At 41.5% G+C, this 20081-nt stretch overlaps 1 protein-coding gene and 1 long non-coding RNA gene across 3 annotated transcripts in view; one reads left to right on the top strand and one right to left on the bottom strand.

Moving 5' to 3' along the window:
• Positions 1-1346: 1346 nt before the first annotated feature.
• Positions 1347-19350, top strand: ccdc50a (coiled-coil domain containing 50a). 2 transcript variants are annotated; one of them, XM_053431485.1, is made up of 12 exons: positions 1347-1647; positions 5365-5427; positions 8006-8135; positions 9935-10025; positions 10535-10637; positions 12973-13866; positions 14590-14762; positions 16007-16051; positions 16287-16430; positions 16559-16641; positions 16740-16849; positions 17020-19350. In XM_053431485.1, exons 1-12 carry the CDS (start codon positions 1593-1595, stop codon positions 17037-17039), a joined length of 1911 nt encoding a protein of 636 aa, XP_053287460.1. In that variant the 5' UTR covers positions 1347-1592; the 3' UTR covers positions 17040-19350. The 2 variants fall into 2 exon arrangements, with proteins under 2 accessions (XP_053287460.1, XP_053287461.1); XM_053431486.1 differs by lacking the exon at positions 12973-13866 and having other exon boundaries at positions 1351-1647.
• A 499-nt stretch (positions 19351-19849) lies between these two features.
• Positions 19850-20081, bottom strand: part of LOC128448714 (uncharacterized) — a 1248-nt gene continuing 1016 nt past the window's right edge. The window contains exon 2 of the long non-coding RNA XR_008339793.1: positions 19850-20081. This exon is cut by the window's right edge and continues 622 nt beyond it. This is a non-coding gene — a long non-coding RNA (uncharacterized LOC128448714).

Raw genomic sequence — 20081 nt, 5'->3', positions numbered from 1 at the left:
CTGGCCTTCAAAATGAAAGCTGACAGAAACATTGAATTTCAAGATGTATCAAACATATTATCACAATGATAAATGCAATAATAACATATGTTATTTAATCGGATGTAGTTACTCTGTAGATCTTTAAAAAACATATGGGAAATGCATCAACGTCCAATTAAAAGAAATCAAATAATAATTCATTAATAATAATAATTATAACATGTTTTGCCATTTCACAAATTTCTGTATTAAGTACTGTGATTAAATAATGTATCCACTGCTCGTGGATTAGCTTGAAACAACAGGTCTCCTGGGTCTTAGAAGTGGACTTGTGTAATTTTGTGCTTGCTTCGTATCTTTACATCTGTTGTTGTTACCTTGGATCTTAATGTGATTATATCGTTTCTCTTTGTCTTCATTTTAAATCACCATGTGGTTATTTGGCATCTTTTTTTTACATTTGTATGTAGTTGTTTTGCATATTTCTGTTGTAATTCTGTCTCTTGGTAGTTGTTTATGTGTTTTACATCTTTTACCTCTTTTCTACTGTCTTTAGTCTCTTTATGATTGTTTTGCATCTGTGTGATTGTTTTTTTGTCATTTAATTATGATTTCTTCTTCTCTTTTTTCCCGTTTTTTTAATCTTAACAAACGCATCCAACTGAGGCCTTGACTTGCCTACCTTTGCCCTGGTGACCTTTGTTGTCCATCAGTGCCGGTGCTTGTGAAAAGTGTTTTAAATCATCAATCAATCCAATAATCACATTTTATTTGTAAGGTGTGGCTTCCTCTGTCCTAATGTAAGAGTAGTAATACTTAAGTGTAAGGAATATAAAAATATAGAAATATATGAATGGAATAAAACTAATATATACAGTTTAAAAACAACAAAAAAACTGTGCAATGTGAGAATAATATTCAAATGTATCCGCTCAAAGTGCTTTACAATAAAATCAAAGACATGAAATAAGAAAAAGAACACTATAGAATAATAGAGTGTGTGCAGTGAATGGATTGCACATGAACCATTGTATTGCACAGACAGAATAAATATTGCACAGGTCAGAGAGTTGAACCAGAGTTCAATCCATGATGGCTGCGTGTAGTTCATGCTTGTGCAGTCTCACAGCTGCAGGAGAGAACCCCCTGCTGTACTCTACCTTCAGGGTGGATCAGTCTGTCGCTGAGGGAACACGCACATGAGAACGAACTGTTCCTGACACGCAGACATCAAAGTTCAAACTATTCAGAGACTCGGAGCTCAGAGCTGGAAACAGCAGCAGCAGTGGGAGCTACGTGGCAGACTTTTATTGTGAAGCGCCTATGAGGGAAGCTGGTGTTTATTATCACTGCTGGCTGTGTGAAGGAAGGAGGGACACACACACACATATACACACACACACACACACACAGAGAGAAAGAGAGAGAGCAAAAGAGAGAGCGAGAGAGAGACGCCACCGAAACCAATCAACAGGGCCGTCCAGCACCTGAACCATCAATCGGCTTTATGAGTCCGGACGATCAATCAAGCTGCTGTTAACCTTCGGAGGAAGCGTGGACGTATAAGTCACCGTCACCGGCTTGTTTCCTGACTTATTGTCGCTGACAACATGGCTGAATGTAACGTTAGCATCGACCAGAACGAGCTGCCCGGAGTGAAAGAGGGTAACGTCCACGTTCTAATGTTTCCCGGCTCAGTGTAGCTAGCTGGTGTTGTGTCCGGCTAGCTTCATGCTAACCCGAGTGTTTATTATTGTCCTCACACTGTGCGTCTGTGACCTGTTAGCACACCTTGCTAATGGATGCTAGTCAAGAGGCAGGTAGTGCCCACTGATTCGGTGTCGCGCCAGATTTTGTATCTCAGGTTGATCTGTTTCCTGTCACTGCCAGCATGCCGATTCTCTCCTGTCACAGGGAGCTCCACCGGTCCCTCTTCATATGTTAGGACTGTGTGTGTGGGGGAACTGGGAGCACTGGTGTTAGAGCCACCCACAGTCTGTCACGACACATGTGTGGGTTCCACACAGACACACTGCAGTCAGCCGACATGTCAGCGTCAACACTGGAGCCCGCTGTGAAGTACAGCGTGTGGTTCGGCCGCAGCTCTGAGGTCTACATGCCTTTTTGTTTTTGTTTGTGATGAAATCTCATGTGTGATCCCACTTGCGCTTTTGGTTGTAAGGTCCATGTGCTGCTATCATAGATCCTCCTAAGAGACTGAGCTGCAGCACCCCCCCTCCCACATGGCTTCTACACACAAACACAGAACTTTCATCAACTATAGTAGAAGGTGTGAACACAAGTGGGGCTCTTCACTCTGGAGATGATGCTGCGAAGGAGCCCAGTGTGAAGCAGCTGCTCGGCAGGATGCTTGTTATTCTGGTCAGAGGGAGAAGGAAGGTGCATTCCCACTGCTGGGCCAGTCTGCAGAGGGAAGGCAGCTGCTGGAAAAGTGTCAGTTTCATCCCTGGAGTATTTGGATCATATTAAATATGGGGAGCCTGTCTGGTATTCACTGTGCTGTTACTCACACGTGAACTGAACTTGAGGTTTTGATATTCCCAGCTGCACCCGAGGCACAAAGACTCGGCTCTCTCCGTGTCACGTTAAGCTTATTTTCTGTTTCTACCCTTAAGTGAGAAATGAATCTGTAACACGCAGATATCATTCACTTTAGTCACTTGTTGCACAGTGTTGTAAGAAACTCTACACCGAGTTGCCTTCGCCAATGAGGCTGTTTTCACCCCTTTGTTCGTTGGTTTTTTTGATTTTCAGCCGGATTATGCTAAATGAACTTAAAGGATTTCCACAAAAACTCGGGCCAAGAAAGAACCCATTACATTTTGGTGTTAAACCAGGATTTCTTTTTAATGATTTTCTGAAACATGGCGAGATGTTTTGTTTGTTTGTTTTTAATAATTCATTGATCTTGATGGGGGGGATGCTGGCATATTTGAAATGCTTCGGCAGAGGTACACACTCTACTGGGGGCCATTATATTCAAATACTGCCTTTTTAGGAAGTGTTAAAAAGAACAGTCCCACAAACCAAAAACCCTGGACTCGTTTTAATTGACTGGTATGTGTTGCCATACTAGCCACAATAAATCTTTTTTTTTCTTAGATAAGAAGATTAAGCATATGGTTGAAAATGGTCTGTGATTATTAAATCCCCTACTGATCTGAGGCAGTGGGTGGGGGCTTAGTGAAGGTCTTCCCCTCTGCGCCAGTATCTGATTATTTCAACCATTCCCCTTGTCATCCACCCATCTACTGCAACAACATGGTCTGGACCACTCCTCTGCGTTTTGTCCCAGGCCTGTTGGTGCTTTCGTTTATTTCCAAAAATCTTTTTTTCTCAAAACTATTTCTAATGTCCAATACAGTCATAGTGTACTTTTGGTTATTATTTTTTATGTGCATGAAGAAATCTTTGTGGGAGCAGATGATGGGCTCTGAGCCCGGCTGTGTGAGGTTGAGTGTGGCTGGATGCTGGGAGGAGGAGGAGTAGAGCTTTATATGCTAGATTAGTGTCAGAGGAAGGATTGAACACTGAATATATACATATAAACGATGTATGAGATGTATAATTCTCACTATGAAGCAAGAGTAGGTCAAAAGAAAAACTCGAGCAAGTTAAAGGTTTCTGTTTGGTCCTCCCTGAATAGAATGACTTTCCAACACAGCACTGTGGTGGCTTCCTGTGAGATGAAATCATGGCCTAAATTTATTCTTCTTTATGCAAGGTTTGCAGCTGAAGAGAAGTTTCTCACTGCAGTATTTCAAGAATATCATCCTTAAACAGGAGGTAGTTAATGCATAAGTTATACTATACATACAGATGCTCGCAGGTCCCTAATTAAATGAGTTTGGGAGAAAGGTGTTATACATGTCCCGGCGATTCTTCCGTTTCCTACACAGGAAACTGTCAGCCTTTGAAGAACCTGATTATTCAAGGGAAGAAAAAGAAAAGTTGAACAGTCTAATTTCAGAACACTTGAGATGATGTGTTGATTGTCCGGGGGTTTTATGAGGCTTTAAACTCCCTCCTACAATTGTTTCCAGAATGAATGTTCAGCGCATTCTGGCAGCATTGAGTAATATTGAAACCATGATTGGAAACGGTTTGATTTCCATTTGTTGTAAAGGTTTCTGTGTAAGACAGAAAACAAGCAGTAAAAAGTGTTTGTTTCTTTTAACATGTTTTTTGCCAATAATCCTACTCATCCTCTTCAAAGTATATGTGTGTACTTATACATTTACTCTTGAAGCAGATGCTTTTATCTAGGGGGAAGGGACAATATGCAAGTTTCAGTACAGTAGGCAACCTTGACGTAAGCACTAAGTACTAAATCTGTTTAATGGGACGAAGGAGGTCAGGTTAAAGGAGTGCGTGAGAAGTGAGTTAGATATGTTAGTGATTTGAGTTGTATCTAATTGAGATATTGATTTTAGCTAGAGTGGCTGCACACAAATCCTTGAGCTTAGGCCAAGCATTTATGTTTCTGTCACATAATGTTAATCACAAATAAACGATTATCAGGCTTTTCAGATCTCCTGGTGTCTGGTGGTTTACATCCTAGTTTCCTAATGTGTGCTTTAAGATCATTTAACTACGTCTCAGTGGCTGCTTATCTGTTGTAATTTAGGATACATGCTTTGAATTAAAATAGACATAAATACATTTACTGTGTGTCTTTCTGTGCTTTGCACATGTGTACACAAAATAATGATGCCACTTTTTACATGTCATATTTCGTCACCAGTTCAGGGATTAAACTGGCAGCTTGTCAGTAACAAACCAGCAGCACTTCCCACTTAAGGGTATTCTCTACTTAAATAATGTTAAGGAAAAATCTTAGAAGTTTCTATTCCGCTCGTTATTCAAGGTTTTGTTTGTTTGCCCGAGTGTGAACGATGGTTCCTCATTCTCAGTTTCACTTCATCTTCATGCTGACAAAAAAAGATTGCAACCATCACACATTCTCAAGATGTCCAAACACCTTATCAGGCTGGTTTATATTGTCTGACCCAGTTTCTAATTCCTTGAATATATGACTATTTTCTTATGTCATATATTATGTTAGTATTTATAATGCAGGAATCAAGTGTCACCAGTCTCCATGTTTATAATAACATTCAGTTTAATGCTTTTTTCCCACTAAATTTACTAAACGGCCTAAATCTCAGTTCATTTTTTAAATAATTGTTCTTTTCAGTTGTGTATAGGCAGATGTTATCACCTTCCTGAAACTGGCATTGTCTCAACCGCCTCTAGTTTGACTTGTATCAGCTACACAGATCAGAGATCCAGTTGTTGAAGATCATCTTGAACTTTGTTTTTATAGACTCTGACGATGCTTTTTCCATTTGTTATTTTCAGTGTGCCGAGACTTTGCTGTGCTGGAGGACCACTGCCTCGCCTACAACCTACAGGAGCAAGAAAGTAAGAAGAGACTATAATATTTAGTTCCAATACTTCCATCTGAAAGGACATAAACCAACTTATGTCAAACATCTGCTTCCCGGCTTTCAAAGCCTCCGATCACAGAACAGACCTCCAGAGAAAAACTCAGCTGTCTTTGTTGGATCCTGTTTTTTTTATTACGATGGAAAAAATTCAGAGAGCTCTTCCAGATTGTTCCATTCCCCTTTTTCTGCAGTCTGTTAAAACACTTAACTCATTTATTGATGTATGTTTTCTGCATCAGGCCTGATTCGTAACTGTTATTGTCAAACCTCCCAGCTGCATTCCTGGTTCACTTTTTCCAGACAAACAAATTATGAAAATAGTTTTTAGATCATAACAGTAAAACAATGAAGGCACTCCATATGCTCAACTTGGGCTATTTGTTATATATGTAGGAGGTTAAACCGCAGTGTCAGTAAGCCCATAAACCCTGCTTCAGCTTCACAGTTCACCATGTGAAATGTGCACGATGCAACAACAATACTGTATCAGAGCAGGGCTGTGGCAGAACACACTGGAGTGGTGCATGGGGTTTGCCTGGATCACATTAATTGTGTTTGTGCAGATATGATATCTCACTATTGCCTCAAAAACTGATTGTTTTTGTGCACATGTTGTGCAAATGCACACACTCCGTTGCTGTTCTTCTTTTTAATGCATTGTATTTAGTCAGTTATGTGCTTACCCCTGCATAACTCATTACATGCTGTTGGTTTTATGAGAGCTCATATGCGTGTAATTAGCTGACATCTTTTTCACATTATGTAAAAAGGCAGTTTGGAGACTCCCCATCGAGGTTTTCTTCCCCTGCTCCAATTTATTTTTCATTATCTGTAGCAGGATAAATTGTCCCATCCCATGGTTTTTTATTGTTTTTAATTCAAGTATTTTTTCCTCTTCCCAATTTTTTTTTTTTATTCTTATAGAAGCTATACGTACCTTAGCTGTATGTGAGGCCACTTTCTAGTGAGGATCTTTTCTGCCAAAATGCACTGACAAACACACCCAGACATAATAAAGCCTCCCTTCCATCAGACACAAATGGCCGTGCACAGTTCATTGATGGCTTCCCCCTTCAGCAACACTCTGACAGGAACCAACAGAGAGGTTTTGTGGTCAGATATTTCTGTCGAGCTATTCATTTTGAAGGAGTGGAAACATCACTGTTGACAATGGAAACATAACATTACTTTCTTTCTGTGTCATAAATATGTGGCACTATACAACATATATAGTATACATTTGGTAACAAGGTCTGCAAGAAAGAAGGTCAGTTGACTTCCAGCCACACCTTGAAGGTTAGGATCTGTTTCAGCTGGGGTTCATCTGGTTTTGGCTGACCTGTCTTTGTGTTGTCATCAACTATCTGAAAGTCTGAGTGTTTTTAACGGAGGCTCATATCCCTCTGCTCCCTTTGTCGTGACATATGACCGGTTCTGGCTTAACCTGAATTTTTGTTTTGTTTTACCTTTGACCTGCAAGGTCAAAGAGGAGAACACGAGCTGACTTAACCTGACAGTTCTAAATGAGCAATGTCAGGTTGTTCCTAGATCACATAGCATTTATCATATACAATTTTATTTATAGTATAAATGTTGAACCTTCAGAGCACAGAAAAATACAATTGTTGAATCAAACAGTTGATTAATTAGAAGATAAATTATAATTGTTGTTTTTAGAGCCTATGCTTTCTATTTCAGTGTACAGCTACACACGTCAGAGGTTCAGATAGTCCAGCTATCTAACCTCAACTCCCCTCTCTGAATGACGTGAGCCCTCTTCAAGGTTGACTTTGTTGAATGAACCATCGTCAACAATGTCCAGTCACGTTGTTCTCCTTTCAAAGTTGAATCAATTTTTATTGTTGAATGCTGTGGCAGTGGATAAATGATAGCCTTATCTTGGGTTGTTTCATCAGTTTTGTCCTCAGATATTTTATTGTGAGGTGTCAAACTTAAACAATTTATCTACGTCATACAACAAAAATCAATGTGGCCCTTTGACTTTTTACCAAGTTGCCACAGGTGTGACTCACCGTTTCCCCTTCAATCTCACCGGTGAGAGGGCAGAAACTTTATGGAGCCTCTAGTGGGTAAATTGCCAAATGTAATTTGGTGTTTTTCACATGAAAGCTGGGACCAAATCGATCGGCAGGTGAAACAGAGCTGAGCGAGTGAGTGATGCTTTCCATGCTTACAATGCACTTGGAGTGTGTCAGCAGGCAGGATTTATCATCTGTTATGGGCCACAACGTGCCATCACACAACCTTGGAATGATGTCTCAGCTGCGAACATTCATTTCTCAGTGACTAAGAGCACTCTCTGTTTATTACCACAGACTGAAGCGTCTGTGTCCTCGATCTTGTTTTCTGCCGACCATCTGAACAGCTGCTGTTCAAGAGAGGACAACAGCAAGAAAGTGTGATATCTGTAAATAAACTCTGTTGTGCTTTGCTGTTCATCATCCAGCTAATACCTCACCCAGTAGTGCAGCCCAGCCAGCTGACATACTCCAGCAGTGCTAAGAGCAATGTTTATGTGTTTGTTTCTACAGTTGAGAGCCACTTGGCGTCCAATGTCCACAAGAGCCGCCTGGTGCAGACGGACCTGCAGGTGGCCAAGAAGCTGCAGGAAGAGGAGGATAAGAGGGCAAAGATCCAAAACCAGAAACAGCACGTTGCCATGTGGGTGTCTCTCTCACACACAATGCATGTCCTTGTAAAGCAAAAGAGCTCCTGAAAAACATTATGATAAAACCCTACATGATCACCCGATAAGAAAAAGTAAATTTCATGAAATAAAGAGTTTAGATGAAAGCTTTTAAGTAGTTATGATTTTATATAATATTTTAGGAGTCATTTTTTTATTAATTGTCAAATATGTTTCTGCATATAACAGCAGCATGCATGCAAATAAAATACTTAAGATCATTTAGATAAAAAAGTATTTTGGACCCAGAAATAAACCCTGTGGAACACCACAGTCTACTTACAGATGTTCAAAAAACTGTACGGTCTATAATAGCATTTGGCCTAAAAATTCACAATTATTTTTGGTCTGTGGTATAAGCCCTACTACATAAATATACTGTACTCCTGCAGCAGTTATGGTCAGCTCAAGCAGCTTATCTAAAACTATGCATCACCCACATGCACTATCCACAACGGCCTGAGGCAGAAACGTAAATCAAGCTTCAGTGACCGCTCCTAAACATAGATATGTCTTCTGTAGCCCCTGTCCAGAGCTGCAACAGAGCATGCAAAATGCACTTGATCTAGCTGCTCTGCAATTTTTTTTAGTTCAAAAATAAAAGTGTTGACTCAGAGCTCGGTGAGGTCATTGTTTCAGGCTCACATAGACAGAGTGGGCTCCAGCCATAGGACTGCAGCCCCGGGGAGAAGCCAGATGCTCCACAAATGATGCAGGCAGGCTAAATCTGCTTTGCATTCTGGGAGTTCACACTGCCGTCCACCCTGATCTCTGCCAGAGCTGCTTCACATACAGCCACTCTCACATTTAACTAATCACAGAGACAGGAGAATGCAGTATGTACTGATGAAGCGTACATGGTGCTACTGTCAGCTTACGTTCTTCTGAGCTGTTGGGTTCAAACACATGTGAAGCTCAGGGTAATGAAGCTGTTCCCCATTAGTAAAATATTACACTGATGCATGTCTCACACACGGACAGTTAAACAATCTTTGCATACCAGCCCTCCAGGTAGATGGTGTCTTCTAAATTAAGTGCTTGAAAGATGCAGGTGAACTAAAGTGAGCTGCTGAGGTCAACTGTGCAACAGGCAGAGACATTCCTGCTCCCGTCTGCAGCACACACGCCATCGTCCACGACATGCTAGACAGGTTGAAAGCTGAGATCTTTTGTACACTGTTCTTTAATATGACTATTGTATCACTGATAGGATATTTTCATTGGTCCCTGATTGATAATATATTTTTGGGGACTGTTTACATTTGTATATATGGACAGAATCTATGAACGGGACTCAGTCCTCCTCAAAGGCCCAACAGTTCCCTTATGAAAGTACATTCATAATACCCAAATAAATAAAGGAATGAGTGAATCAAAAAAAAGAGATCCAATCTCAACAGCACCCTTAGTTATAGAAAGTGGGGGGGGGGAATCCTGGATTTGCTCCTTAATTCGGATCCACACCTAAATTTAAGAGATTCTTCCTTGGCGGAAGTAAAGATGGCCACACAAGTATCAACTGAAAGTGCTCAAAATGTGACATTGAGCTGATGAAAAAAAAAATTATACATGGTTTAAAAAGTTTAAATGAAAGTTTCTTGTGTATCAACTCTGCTTGTATTCACATTAGAAGAATTTGAGACGGATGTAACATATACGTCCTCCTCAAAAGTCTCATTATTGATAAACATTGTTGTATCTGTTAATAATGTAATGTTGTTCAAACCCCTCCCTATTTACATACTACAACCATGGGAACCCATTGGAACCTCAGCGAGCGCCAAGATAACGAGATCGCCCAGGAGATTCAGGAAGAACTGGTCCGACAGGCAGAACGACAACGACAGCAGGAAGAAAAGGATGCGGTAAGAAACCCGCCATCAGACCTTTCTGCCCATTCAAGCCCGTTTGGTTACACCCACATGTCAATGACATGACTTCTACTATTGATGTATTGTAATGAATGGGTCACTGTATTTGAGTTGATGTAAATGAGGTACACTGATGTACATTAGCCTTTAATGTGTTTATTATCACAATATTCACTCCCTCAGTAAAGTGTCGAGATCTAGACGTTTCTGTAAATGTTTTGTTATGTTGTTTTGGTGTCATCGCTCCATAATACTATAAAGAATGGTCTTACTGTCAGTAGTAGGAGACTCCAGCATTTAGTTACTTGTTGCTTTTATCTCAAAACATCACTGATGCTTCTCACGACCATAATCTGATAAGTCTAAAACTAGGCCTTCTCACCGAAGGCAGAAACTACATCTCATAACAAAGGGAAATATTTGTTCCAGATCTGTCCAAACAGTATTTTTGTTTTTATATTCATGTGGGACAACATGTTTACTGTTGCGTTATTTGTTTATAGGCCATTGCTCGTAAGCTGCAGGAAAAGGAGATGAAAGAGGAGCGGAGGAGACAGAAGCAGCTGGAAGCAACCTTTGAGGAGGAGTACTTCGAGGATCATGGAGGTAGGGAGAAGACACTTGGCTCATGTTAATTTGTTGCACATATGAGTCTGTCTGTGTTTAGGGACATGGGTGAACAGATGCCTCTCTTTCTGTAGACTGAGCTTTCATTTGCAGCTCTGAATTTATGAAGCTGAGCTTTTGAGGCTGCCCAGCGCTGGAGATTATTTTTGACTCGAGGCAATGATTCTGGACTGCATTCATAAGCATGTGATTAACCTTGAAGAGAGGCTTGTGGGCTCCTACAGAGAAACAATTTGCCATTTCCCTCCCATTGAAGAGAAAACTATTGCTTGTAGATGCAGCTTAAATACTTATTGACATCATATTTGACTTTGGATATTAAATTAATCTCCAAATGCATCCTAGATTTACCAAGCGTTTTCCAACATAATCACACCTGAGATTACAATAAGCTACTGTTTCTCTAAAGAGAAAATTAGCAGGGCTACTGTGGGATGAATGTCATTTCTTACCATTTATTTTTAGGTCGGCATCCTGTGCCATCACCATGTTGAGAATGAAAATTAACTTCATAATAGAAATCGGTCTCTTCTTTTTCTTTTCTGTTATGTGATCCACAAATGATCACTATAGATGAAAAAAATCTTTGTTCCCTTGGAAGCTTGTTGTTGAGTTGGTCCTTAAGCTTCTTTCTTTATCTGCGTACACCGTTTGTGACACAAATGTTTTTTTTAACCTTGTGCTACTTCTCAGGCTTTGTGGTTATTCATATAAGTAAACCACATGACAGGCAGCAGCTGTGAAGAGGCCATGAGTAGGTTCCTGGGCGACTTTGAAATGTACACAGCCTCGCGTTGGCAGTCATTGGCCTCTGTGTTGACATAATCAGGACTGGGCATGTGTCTCCAGCTATTAGTCTACCTGCTCTATGGATCACCAGCCATTCATCTCTAAATCACACACACACACACACACACCAGGTGGTCAGGATGACGCTTTGTTTTTGCCCTCCTCTTTTTATACTACATTATGTGTGACACCACCAGGTGCTCTATGTTTGATGTACAGCCTTGTTTAGTTTCATAACCACCGACCTCAAACGTCCCTGCTGAATGTATGTACACACACAACTGCAGAAGTGTGAATATGATCACCTTATTACAGATTGAGCTTTTTTGTTTACTCTCTTCCTGATGCCTTGAGGGAATGACGTAACCCTTGTTAACAAGATATGCAGGTTACCAGATTGTAACTGAACACGACAGTGGTCAGTTTTGAGACTCAATCACTGAGCTTTTTCACAATCGTGCATTTGTTTGTGAATGTTTCATAGAAGAGTGTTGCAATCAAAATCTCCACCCCACTAGTTTTTATTACCATTTATGCACATGTGCACATATATTCACACTTCTTTGGTATCACGTAGCTTTTCATTAGATCATGTAATTGGCTGCTCCTCACAGGAAATGAGAGACTGCTGCCTGTGTGTTTCTTAATCCAGTGGATTAGGGCTGCACTTAAACCAGCATGGGGGCAGAACCTGTCTCTACTTGACACTCATACAGCTGGCAGATGGGGAGGCAGTTGAAAGATAGAGGTGTGCATTTAAAAGTGTAATTTAGATAGAAGAAGTACATTCTTTAGCCAGTCACTTTAAGGCAGGTGTCTGTCGGGCTCTACCCGCCTCCTTTTTCAGGTTTTTGAACATCAACACGGTCGATTAGACATTTAGCAGCAGGTTAGATGGTTGAAATTCCTTTGAGCTGACTCTCAGTGCTGAGCGGACTCGCCTCAGCTGTGTACTTCCTTTATTTGCTTTTCAACTCTTTGTTTTCATTCAAACTTTTGTCAGTCACAGGCCAACTCCCAGCAGGCTAGAGTTCTCAGAGATGAACATTTTGTTCAAGTTAATTTCTTCCCCTTTGAGTCAGTCATGCTCAATTATATTACGTTGTATGTTCGTAATGTTGTCAGAAATAGATTTCCATCTGTGTTTGTCAAACAGTAACCCTAACCACAATCTATTCAAATGTGTTACTAGCACATACTGGCTGCTGTCACATTTAAAAGCTTGACACTAACTGTGTTTGATTTAAGTTAAAAACACTTGTTGCCACTTTCTTCCATCTTTTTCATTTTCCTGAGAGTAACAACCACATCTCTGATATTTGGGTGCAGCTGAAATCATAACTCTAACATTTGTATCACATACTGTCTTTTGACCATCTATCTCCTCATCAGTCCCATGTCTAGCTCAGTGCTTACTAATCAGCTCAGCCTAAACCATTCTGTGTTATTTTTCACCTCATGTTTTCGTCATTCTCTCCACTCCGCCCTCTTTCAACCCTCGCTCCTTCACCTCTGCCGTGCTCAGCTGCAAGAAGACCTCTTGATTTGGACAAACACACCCGCCTCAAATCCACCTCACCAGGCCGACATGATGAACTTGCCCCAGTGGGCCCACATCGTGACTACTCTCCAGATTATAGCTCAACTGAGCCCAAAAGGAGCAGGTACCCAAGACAGGACCCAGCAGCACCCCACATCCGTTCCAGATACCCTGAGCACCACCTGGTGGCAGAAGGAGGGCAAAGCAGGCATGCAGAGCCATACCCAGAGCAACTGCTGCCCTCTAGAAGAAAGCATGGGGATGGGTACCCGGAGTACGAACCCACACAGACCGGGAGAGCCAGAGGCCACAGGGGGGAGGACCCAGAGAGAGTGGTCAGGAGCAAGGAAAGACCAGCCAGACCTCCACCACATTCCCACATAGAGAGAGACAAGGAGAAGGACCGGCATCGAGACAAGAGCAGAGACCTCGACTTGGAGAAACATGCTGGGAAAGACCAGAGGAGAGGCAGAGAGCAGGACCTCAGGGAGATGAGGGCAGGAGGAAGAAATGGGGAAAGATCCAGAGATAGAGGACAGAGTGGGGACAGACACAGAGAGAGAGAAAGGCAAAGACAAAAAGAAAAAGAGACCGCACGAGCAAGAACCAGGAGCATGGAGAGAGGACTGGATGTGGATTATTTTGAGCATGGTCATGGCAGGGAAGGGTCTCGGGAGGGCAGGACTTCCTGTTTTGATTTTGAGGACGAGGCTGAGAGGAGAGCCAGGGGCCGACAGCGTGTCAAATCCAACCCGGAAGAGGTGTTTGACGAGTCCAGGGGCAACGAAGGCAGAGGGGACGCCAGGGAATTGTGGGACCCTCGGCAGGGGGAGGGTCCCAGCAAGGAACGCAGTCATTCTCATCCCAGCGCAGAGACAGGTACCACTGGGAGCCCTCTTTCTGGGCTCTGTGTGGGTGTTTGTGTGGTGTGCTGAAGCTTGGCGATCTCAGGTGGTGGGTTGATCTACTGTGACATTGTCACTACTAATGAAGTCACTAATTATCTTCTCTCTAGTCCAATTTTGATTTGATTTGTTTTGGTTTAATTTGATTTGTTGATATTTTGCTGTGGGTTTTGCTCATTCTTGCAATTTCTCTGTGCAGAGACTGTACTGTTTGCTGTGATTGTCTAGTAGAATTGCTCCACAGATTTTTTTTATGTGCTGAACTGTGGCATTCACAAAGGGCTTCATGGCCGCTGAGCTGGTTGTAATGGTTTAACCCAAAGACAAAGGCATCAAACTAAACGCCAGTGAAGTTGCACTGCAGCCCTTTTCTGTGCCATTTGGCTTTAATCCAATTTCAATTGAATGTGTTTCACTGAAACTGTTTCATTGACAGAAAATAATTTTTTAATCATTTCATTTTGTCATTATCAACATGCAAAAACATTCTAGCTCATCTCAAATATGCAGATTTACCAATCATCTGTAACGAATCAAAATGGTTTTCGAATGGTGATCGCAATGTGTTCTGGAAAATTACGAATTATGTAATCATCACAAAAACAATCGATGAATAAAAAGCGACAAATAATTTGGTAATGATAATAGTTGGCTGCAGCCTCAATTGGTTGTTAATGTTATGTGTTGGTATCCGCAGGTCGTATTGTGCACCGGGAGAGTGGAGCAGTCATAGCGGAAACTGAGCTCAAGATGAGCGAAGCCACCAAGGGCCTGACGAAGCTGGATATCAGAGAGCAGGAGCTGAAGGACATGGAGGTGGCCAGGAAACTGCAAGAGGAGGAAATCAAGGTTGGGAAGGAAGCCAGACAGGTATGTTGTTTATTTATTCTTACCAAAAAAACGGTGACCAGTTTCATGTGCATGTTAAACACGTATATATTAATATTTGCAGGGATAAAGACCCTAAACCAAGAGCAACCTCAAGCATTACAAAGAGCAGTAGCTACATTTTAACATTCAGCTACTAGTAACAAGTTCAATGATTTCTTCTCCCCAGTAGACTATGTTTTTGTGTTATAAAGTATACGTTTAAGGTTTGGTTTTGTACGAGGATTGCATGCTTAAATATATATTACAACTGCACACTGCAATATGATATGAATACTGAGCCCCTTCTCATACCCAGCATTAACATGCGTCTTGTGTGATCTGATCACAAGTGGACAGCTCTGTCAGTATGTCAGTTCACACCTGGCATTAAAATGCGATCTGTGTTCCCCGCTCGATATGCAAGTGAACACTCACATCATTTCTGTTTGCAAAGACCAAATGCAATGTTGGTTTAAGAAAGTCTGAATATGTCACACGGGTTGTCTGTGTGTTTGTGAGAGAAAGGAAGGGAGCAAATCTTTCGTTCAAAGCATTTGAAATAGTAAAGCAAATGAAAATAAATGATGATCATTGTTGATGTTCTGTTGGGCTGCTACAAATATATCAATGAATGGGAAACTCTGAGAGGTCTAAAAATACTCTAAACCTTTAGACATTATGAAACTGTTGCGGGTCAGGAGGCTTCAGGAGGCGTCAGCTGAGGAAGTGCTTCTTCAATATGGACAAGGACGACATTGCGTGCACTCTGTTAATAGAATGTGGCCATGATCACTCAGACCGCATTCAGAGGTGGATCGCAATCCATGGTCATCAATATGTCACTGGTGTGTTCACACCTGTACAAGCTGAACTTTAAACTTGTGATGGGATCAGCTGAGACAGAAGCACTGTAAAAGCATGATATAATAAAGTGAAACACTCATAAAGTTTTTACATTTCTGCTTAGCTACAGAAAACAACACGAGAAGTTTTTTAGAATGATATTCGACTTTCATTAGAAATATTTTCACCAAACATACCCAAACATTTTGATCCTTTTAATGGATGAATCTGATGCTCTTTCACAGACCCCCATTTTAGAACCACTGCAATAACTGACTTGAAGGCTGATTGTGGGGAAAAACATCTTCTTGAAAATCTCTGTCACTTCCTGTTATATAATGTCCGAACAATGTGTTCCACTTGGGACAAAATCTGACTTCTTGACTATGATCTCGTTCCAGGCGAGCAAGGGGAACGTACGTGCAGCCCAAGTGGCGCAGGATGAGGTGAGAATCAATGTCTGGAAACGTTTCTCATGCTACCTGTGCTCTTTTAATATTATATATCCAGAGCTCAGCCAGCTGAGTCAGATTTGGCATATGATCATGAATATCTTAACCAAACATCATGTAAGAAGAAGTTAGTAAGTGTTGTTACCCACACGTCAAATTTAAGGGTTTGGAAGTTTTTCTGTGGCTGTTTTTTAGTTGATGTTGACGTGTGTGCGTCTCGCTCTGACAGGAAATTGCCCGGCTGCTGATGGAACAAGAGAAAAAGGAGTACAGGAAGAATCGAGACCGGGAGAAAGAGAAGGAGCGAGAGAGGGAGAGGTTGGCCATGGAGAGAATGGCAGGCGAAAGGAGGCGGCCAGAGGGAGACCACAGGGTAATTTTCCATAACTATACTCCTTTTTAAAATGTGGGATGGAAACCTTTTGCTGCCTGTATTATATATGTCTTTCCACTGTGGTCGAACACCCATAATTTTAGAAGCTGTAATTTGTTTTTTTCCAGCCAAATTCTGAGGAAGTCGTGCGGCCCAGAACACGAGAGGATTATGAACACCAGAGGCAGAAGAACCACAACAAGCCTGCCAGGTACAAGCCTCATCACTTCAGAAAACCAAACATTTCCAGGCAAACAAGTAGAAACTCGATCATTACAAAGAAAATGTTTCTCTCTCTGTGTCTCTCAGGCCTCCTCAGCCTCGGCCACACGACTATGAGAATGTCACTCCTGGTTTTGGCTACTCGGACCATCCTGCCCCCCCGCGCGCTACCACCAGACCTGAGGCTGCTTACAAAGGTAAGACGTCCATGTGAGAGGGAGGCTGTATTTACTTCATCCAAACAAAGTTCATGAATTTGTTACCTTAAGAGTCCGCTGATTATTTTCTCAGTGAATAAATTTCACCTGAAAAAGGGGAAAACTGTCCAGCACAGTTTCTCATCACAGTTCTCTCTTCTCTTTTCCAGGTGCCTATTACAAGCGGTGACTCAGGCCACGTCCATGCAATGCTGTCAGTCAATTTATCTTTTTGTTTCCAACCATCCACCCCCTTTTGACCAAAAGCTTTGGGACAATCTAATGAGTTTGCAATGGTTTTTTTCTTTCACCCTCCAAAGTTTGCCCAGAGTTAAGGAAGTGGGTCAGTGAGTGCTGGAACCACGCTCATCTTTTCTTTTTCTTTTTTATTCGTAAATTCTGATTTAATGTTATTTCTTTTAATTGACTCGACACCAAGGCAAGCCAAAATAGCAGCCTTGCGACATACCTCCCATTATTCTTAGCTGTTGAAATAGAGGAACCGGCTCCTCGTCTGCTGTGCTCGTCGTGTGCTGATGTTCGTCCCATCTGTGGACCATGCCATCACAAGGGCTCGGGGCCTCTGCTGGATACAACCATGCAATCTCAGATTTCCTCATGACTCATCATGGGAAGTGCCTGTCCGGTCCAACATGGATGCTACAGTGTCTTAGGTTCCAACACGGCAGCTGCTTTGTATCACCTGTGCTGCAGATCTGCTCTCGTCATGCTGTTCAACGAGGCTCCGCAGGCCTTATCCATGTGCCACACAGCGTATGACTCCGGAGGGACACCTTTCCATTGCTGTATTACAACTAAACAACAAAAAAAAGCCTTTTATCAAGATGCTGGTCGTTCAGACATTTACCGCGTTGTTCCAGTGCAGAGGAGGCGGAGCTTTGTGATGATCCATGGACATTTAAATGCGTCTTTCAGCTTGTGATGGGGACATTTACTGTCCCCGCCCCTCCCACTGAAAGTGGACAGATGATACTCTGTGTATGACTCACTGTTTCTATGTGCATGCTTACTGAAAGTGTACAACTGTGTACATGCATTTCAGCTCTATACCCAATGATCTGGCTGCCTTTGTTTTTGTTAGAAAAGGGCTGAAGCCACAAAATGCCAGTAATCTTCTCCCAGTGAATGAACAAAACGTGTGCTCGCTCATATACTGCTGTACAATATATCACCTTCCTGCCAATGTTGCATATCGGCTTGCCAACTCCAAACCAAAACTGGCTCGGTAAAGAACACGAAATGAAATGCATGTACATCGGCTTGTTTGTGTCAAACCTGAATTCATGCCTGTGCTTATGGCACAGAAATTGTGCGATTGAATATCTGCTTTTATTTTATTTAAATGTAAATATAACTGTTTTTTTTTTTTTATTCATCTTGTGTTCCAATCACCCCCCCCCCCCCTCCCCATTATTGTGGACGATACATGATTTTCTCTTTAGTCCTAAAATCTTGTATCCCACTAAAAAAAATTGTCCAGAAAGGGAGCCTTATAATTTATTTTTTATATAGTACTTTGTTGCTTTTTCCTCAGATTGTTCCCAAAAGTTTCCCACGTCACTTCCAGTCCTCTTCTCTTTGTCTGAAACTCAAAGGCAGAGATCATTTCCTGCCTGCAGAGACCGATCCAACAAGGGAAGTGTGTCTGGATTGAGGGGAATTTATTGACATTAAATAACTACTAGTGCTTAAAGGGACCCATTTTCTTTTAGTCTTTTTTATTCTGTTCCTTAATCCATTATTTTCTGTTATTGAAGAAGGATCTTATATAAAAGTAATAGCACATTTAAACTGCGTTGACTGAAATGTTTGTGTGAAGTCAACAAACATTAAGTCTTTGAACATTCAGGTGGACTGCTGGCCTCAGCGCTGCGTCCATGTTCTCTCGTAATAAATGTCCCTGAAATTATGAATCAGCCTCTAAAATGATTCCCTCCCTGTTTGGAGATGATGTGGTGTTTTATTTGCGTACGTGTGACATGTCGTGTGTTGCTGGTGACATCCAACAGTACCCGCTGGTGCTCATTCAATCGATGATGGTATATCCGTGTTGACAGAATGGGATTTGTTACATACGTTAATTATTTTGTTTCAGGGACCTGAAAAAGGGGGGGGGGGGGAGCTTAGAAAGTTGTGGCTGTAGCAAAGTCGCCACACCCACTAAGGTGGAACTCCTAATTTATTCTTTGATGACAGCACCACCTTGTGGACATATTGAAAGTTAAATATATAGAAAAGGATGTGATGAAGTCTGGTGTATTGAAGGATGTTGTGCATGTGGCTGTGAGTGCTGTCTACATCAGTGAGTGTTTTAATTTCCTCTTGAATCCTGGGCTTGTATGCAATCCTCCAATCATGAATCGACACACGTGTGTTGGCACTTAATGTAACGGACCTGTTTTTTCTTTTTAAGTAAAGTGAATTGACCAGTTGCTTTTACGTTTTGAAATGTAATAAACTGTATCCGCATTTCTACAGTTCATGAATATGTCTGTTGTGTCACTGAAACTCTGATCAGTCAAACTAAAGGGTGAAGGCCTCAGCCAACCTTGAAAAATATCTTTCCTTGTTTGGTTTTAAATGATTTCATTATCACACTTTTATTATTACCCCTTTATTGCCACTCTCACTACCTGATTTGCATGTTTTAAGCTTGAGGCTGTAAAAACAAGCATCTCCATAGGGTTCCCTCCAGCCAGTGACCTTTTGGCCCAGAGAAAACCTGCCATAAAGAAACTGAAGACCTTTACATTATAAGTTGTGGTGTTGCCGGCTCGTCAGGGTTCATGCCACAGTTGATCTGAATGTTTGGTAGCTTGTCGACGCAGTTAATCCTGGTCAGTATTTGCACATTGGTGATCAACAACACCATGAAAGTGAGACCAGTTTAATATAAAACCTCTTAACCTCCATCTATTTGCACATGTAAATACTAAATGCACCAATTCAAGCTGAAAGACAAGAAAGTAGTTCCACACATACATTAGAGTGATGGGTTTATTTCTGTAGGAGCAGATACACAATCATATAATCAGTAAAACCATACAATACACATCAGATACTTTCCCCTTGTGTGGATTGATAGTCTTTATCTTGGCCTCCTTCTCAAAATGAATCACGTGCTCATTTTAGTTTTGCAGTTTCCGTGTACCATCAGTTTACTGTCAGAGGCAGGGAGCCTTTTTATTGTCCGCACTTTTTAATAAATCAT

Source organism: Pleuronectes platessa, chromosome 9, assembly GCF_947347685.1.
Source record: "Pleuronectes platessa chromosome 9, fPlePla1.1, whole genome shotgun sequence".
NCBI classification, from domain to species: domain Eukaryota; kingdom Metazoa; phylum Chordata; class Actinopteri; order Pleuronectiformes; family Pleuronectidae; genus Pleuronectes; species Pleuronectes platessa.
This window is presented reverse-complemented; position numbering and strand designations above follow the sequence as displayed.

Bases quoted from the DNA above. Each gene is read 5' to 3' on its own strand.
- ccdc50a (XM_053431485.1), top strand. From the start codon at position 1,593: ATGGCTGAATGTAACGTTAGCATCGACCAGAACGAGCTGCCCGGAGTG. The intron at 10,026-10,534 runs GTAAGAAACCCG...ATTTGTTTATAG, and splicing joins AGCAGGAAGAAAAGGATGCG to GCCATTGCTCGTAAGCTGCA. The intron at 13,867-14,589 runs GTACCACTGGGA...TGGTATCCGCAG, and splicing joins TCATCCCAGCGCAGAGACAG to GTCGTATTGTGCACCGGGAG.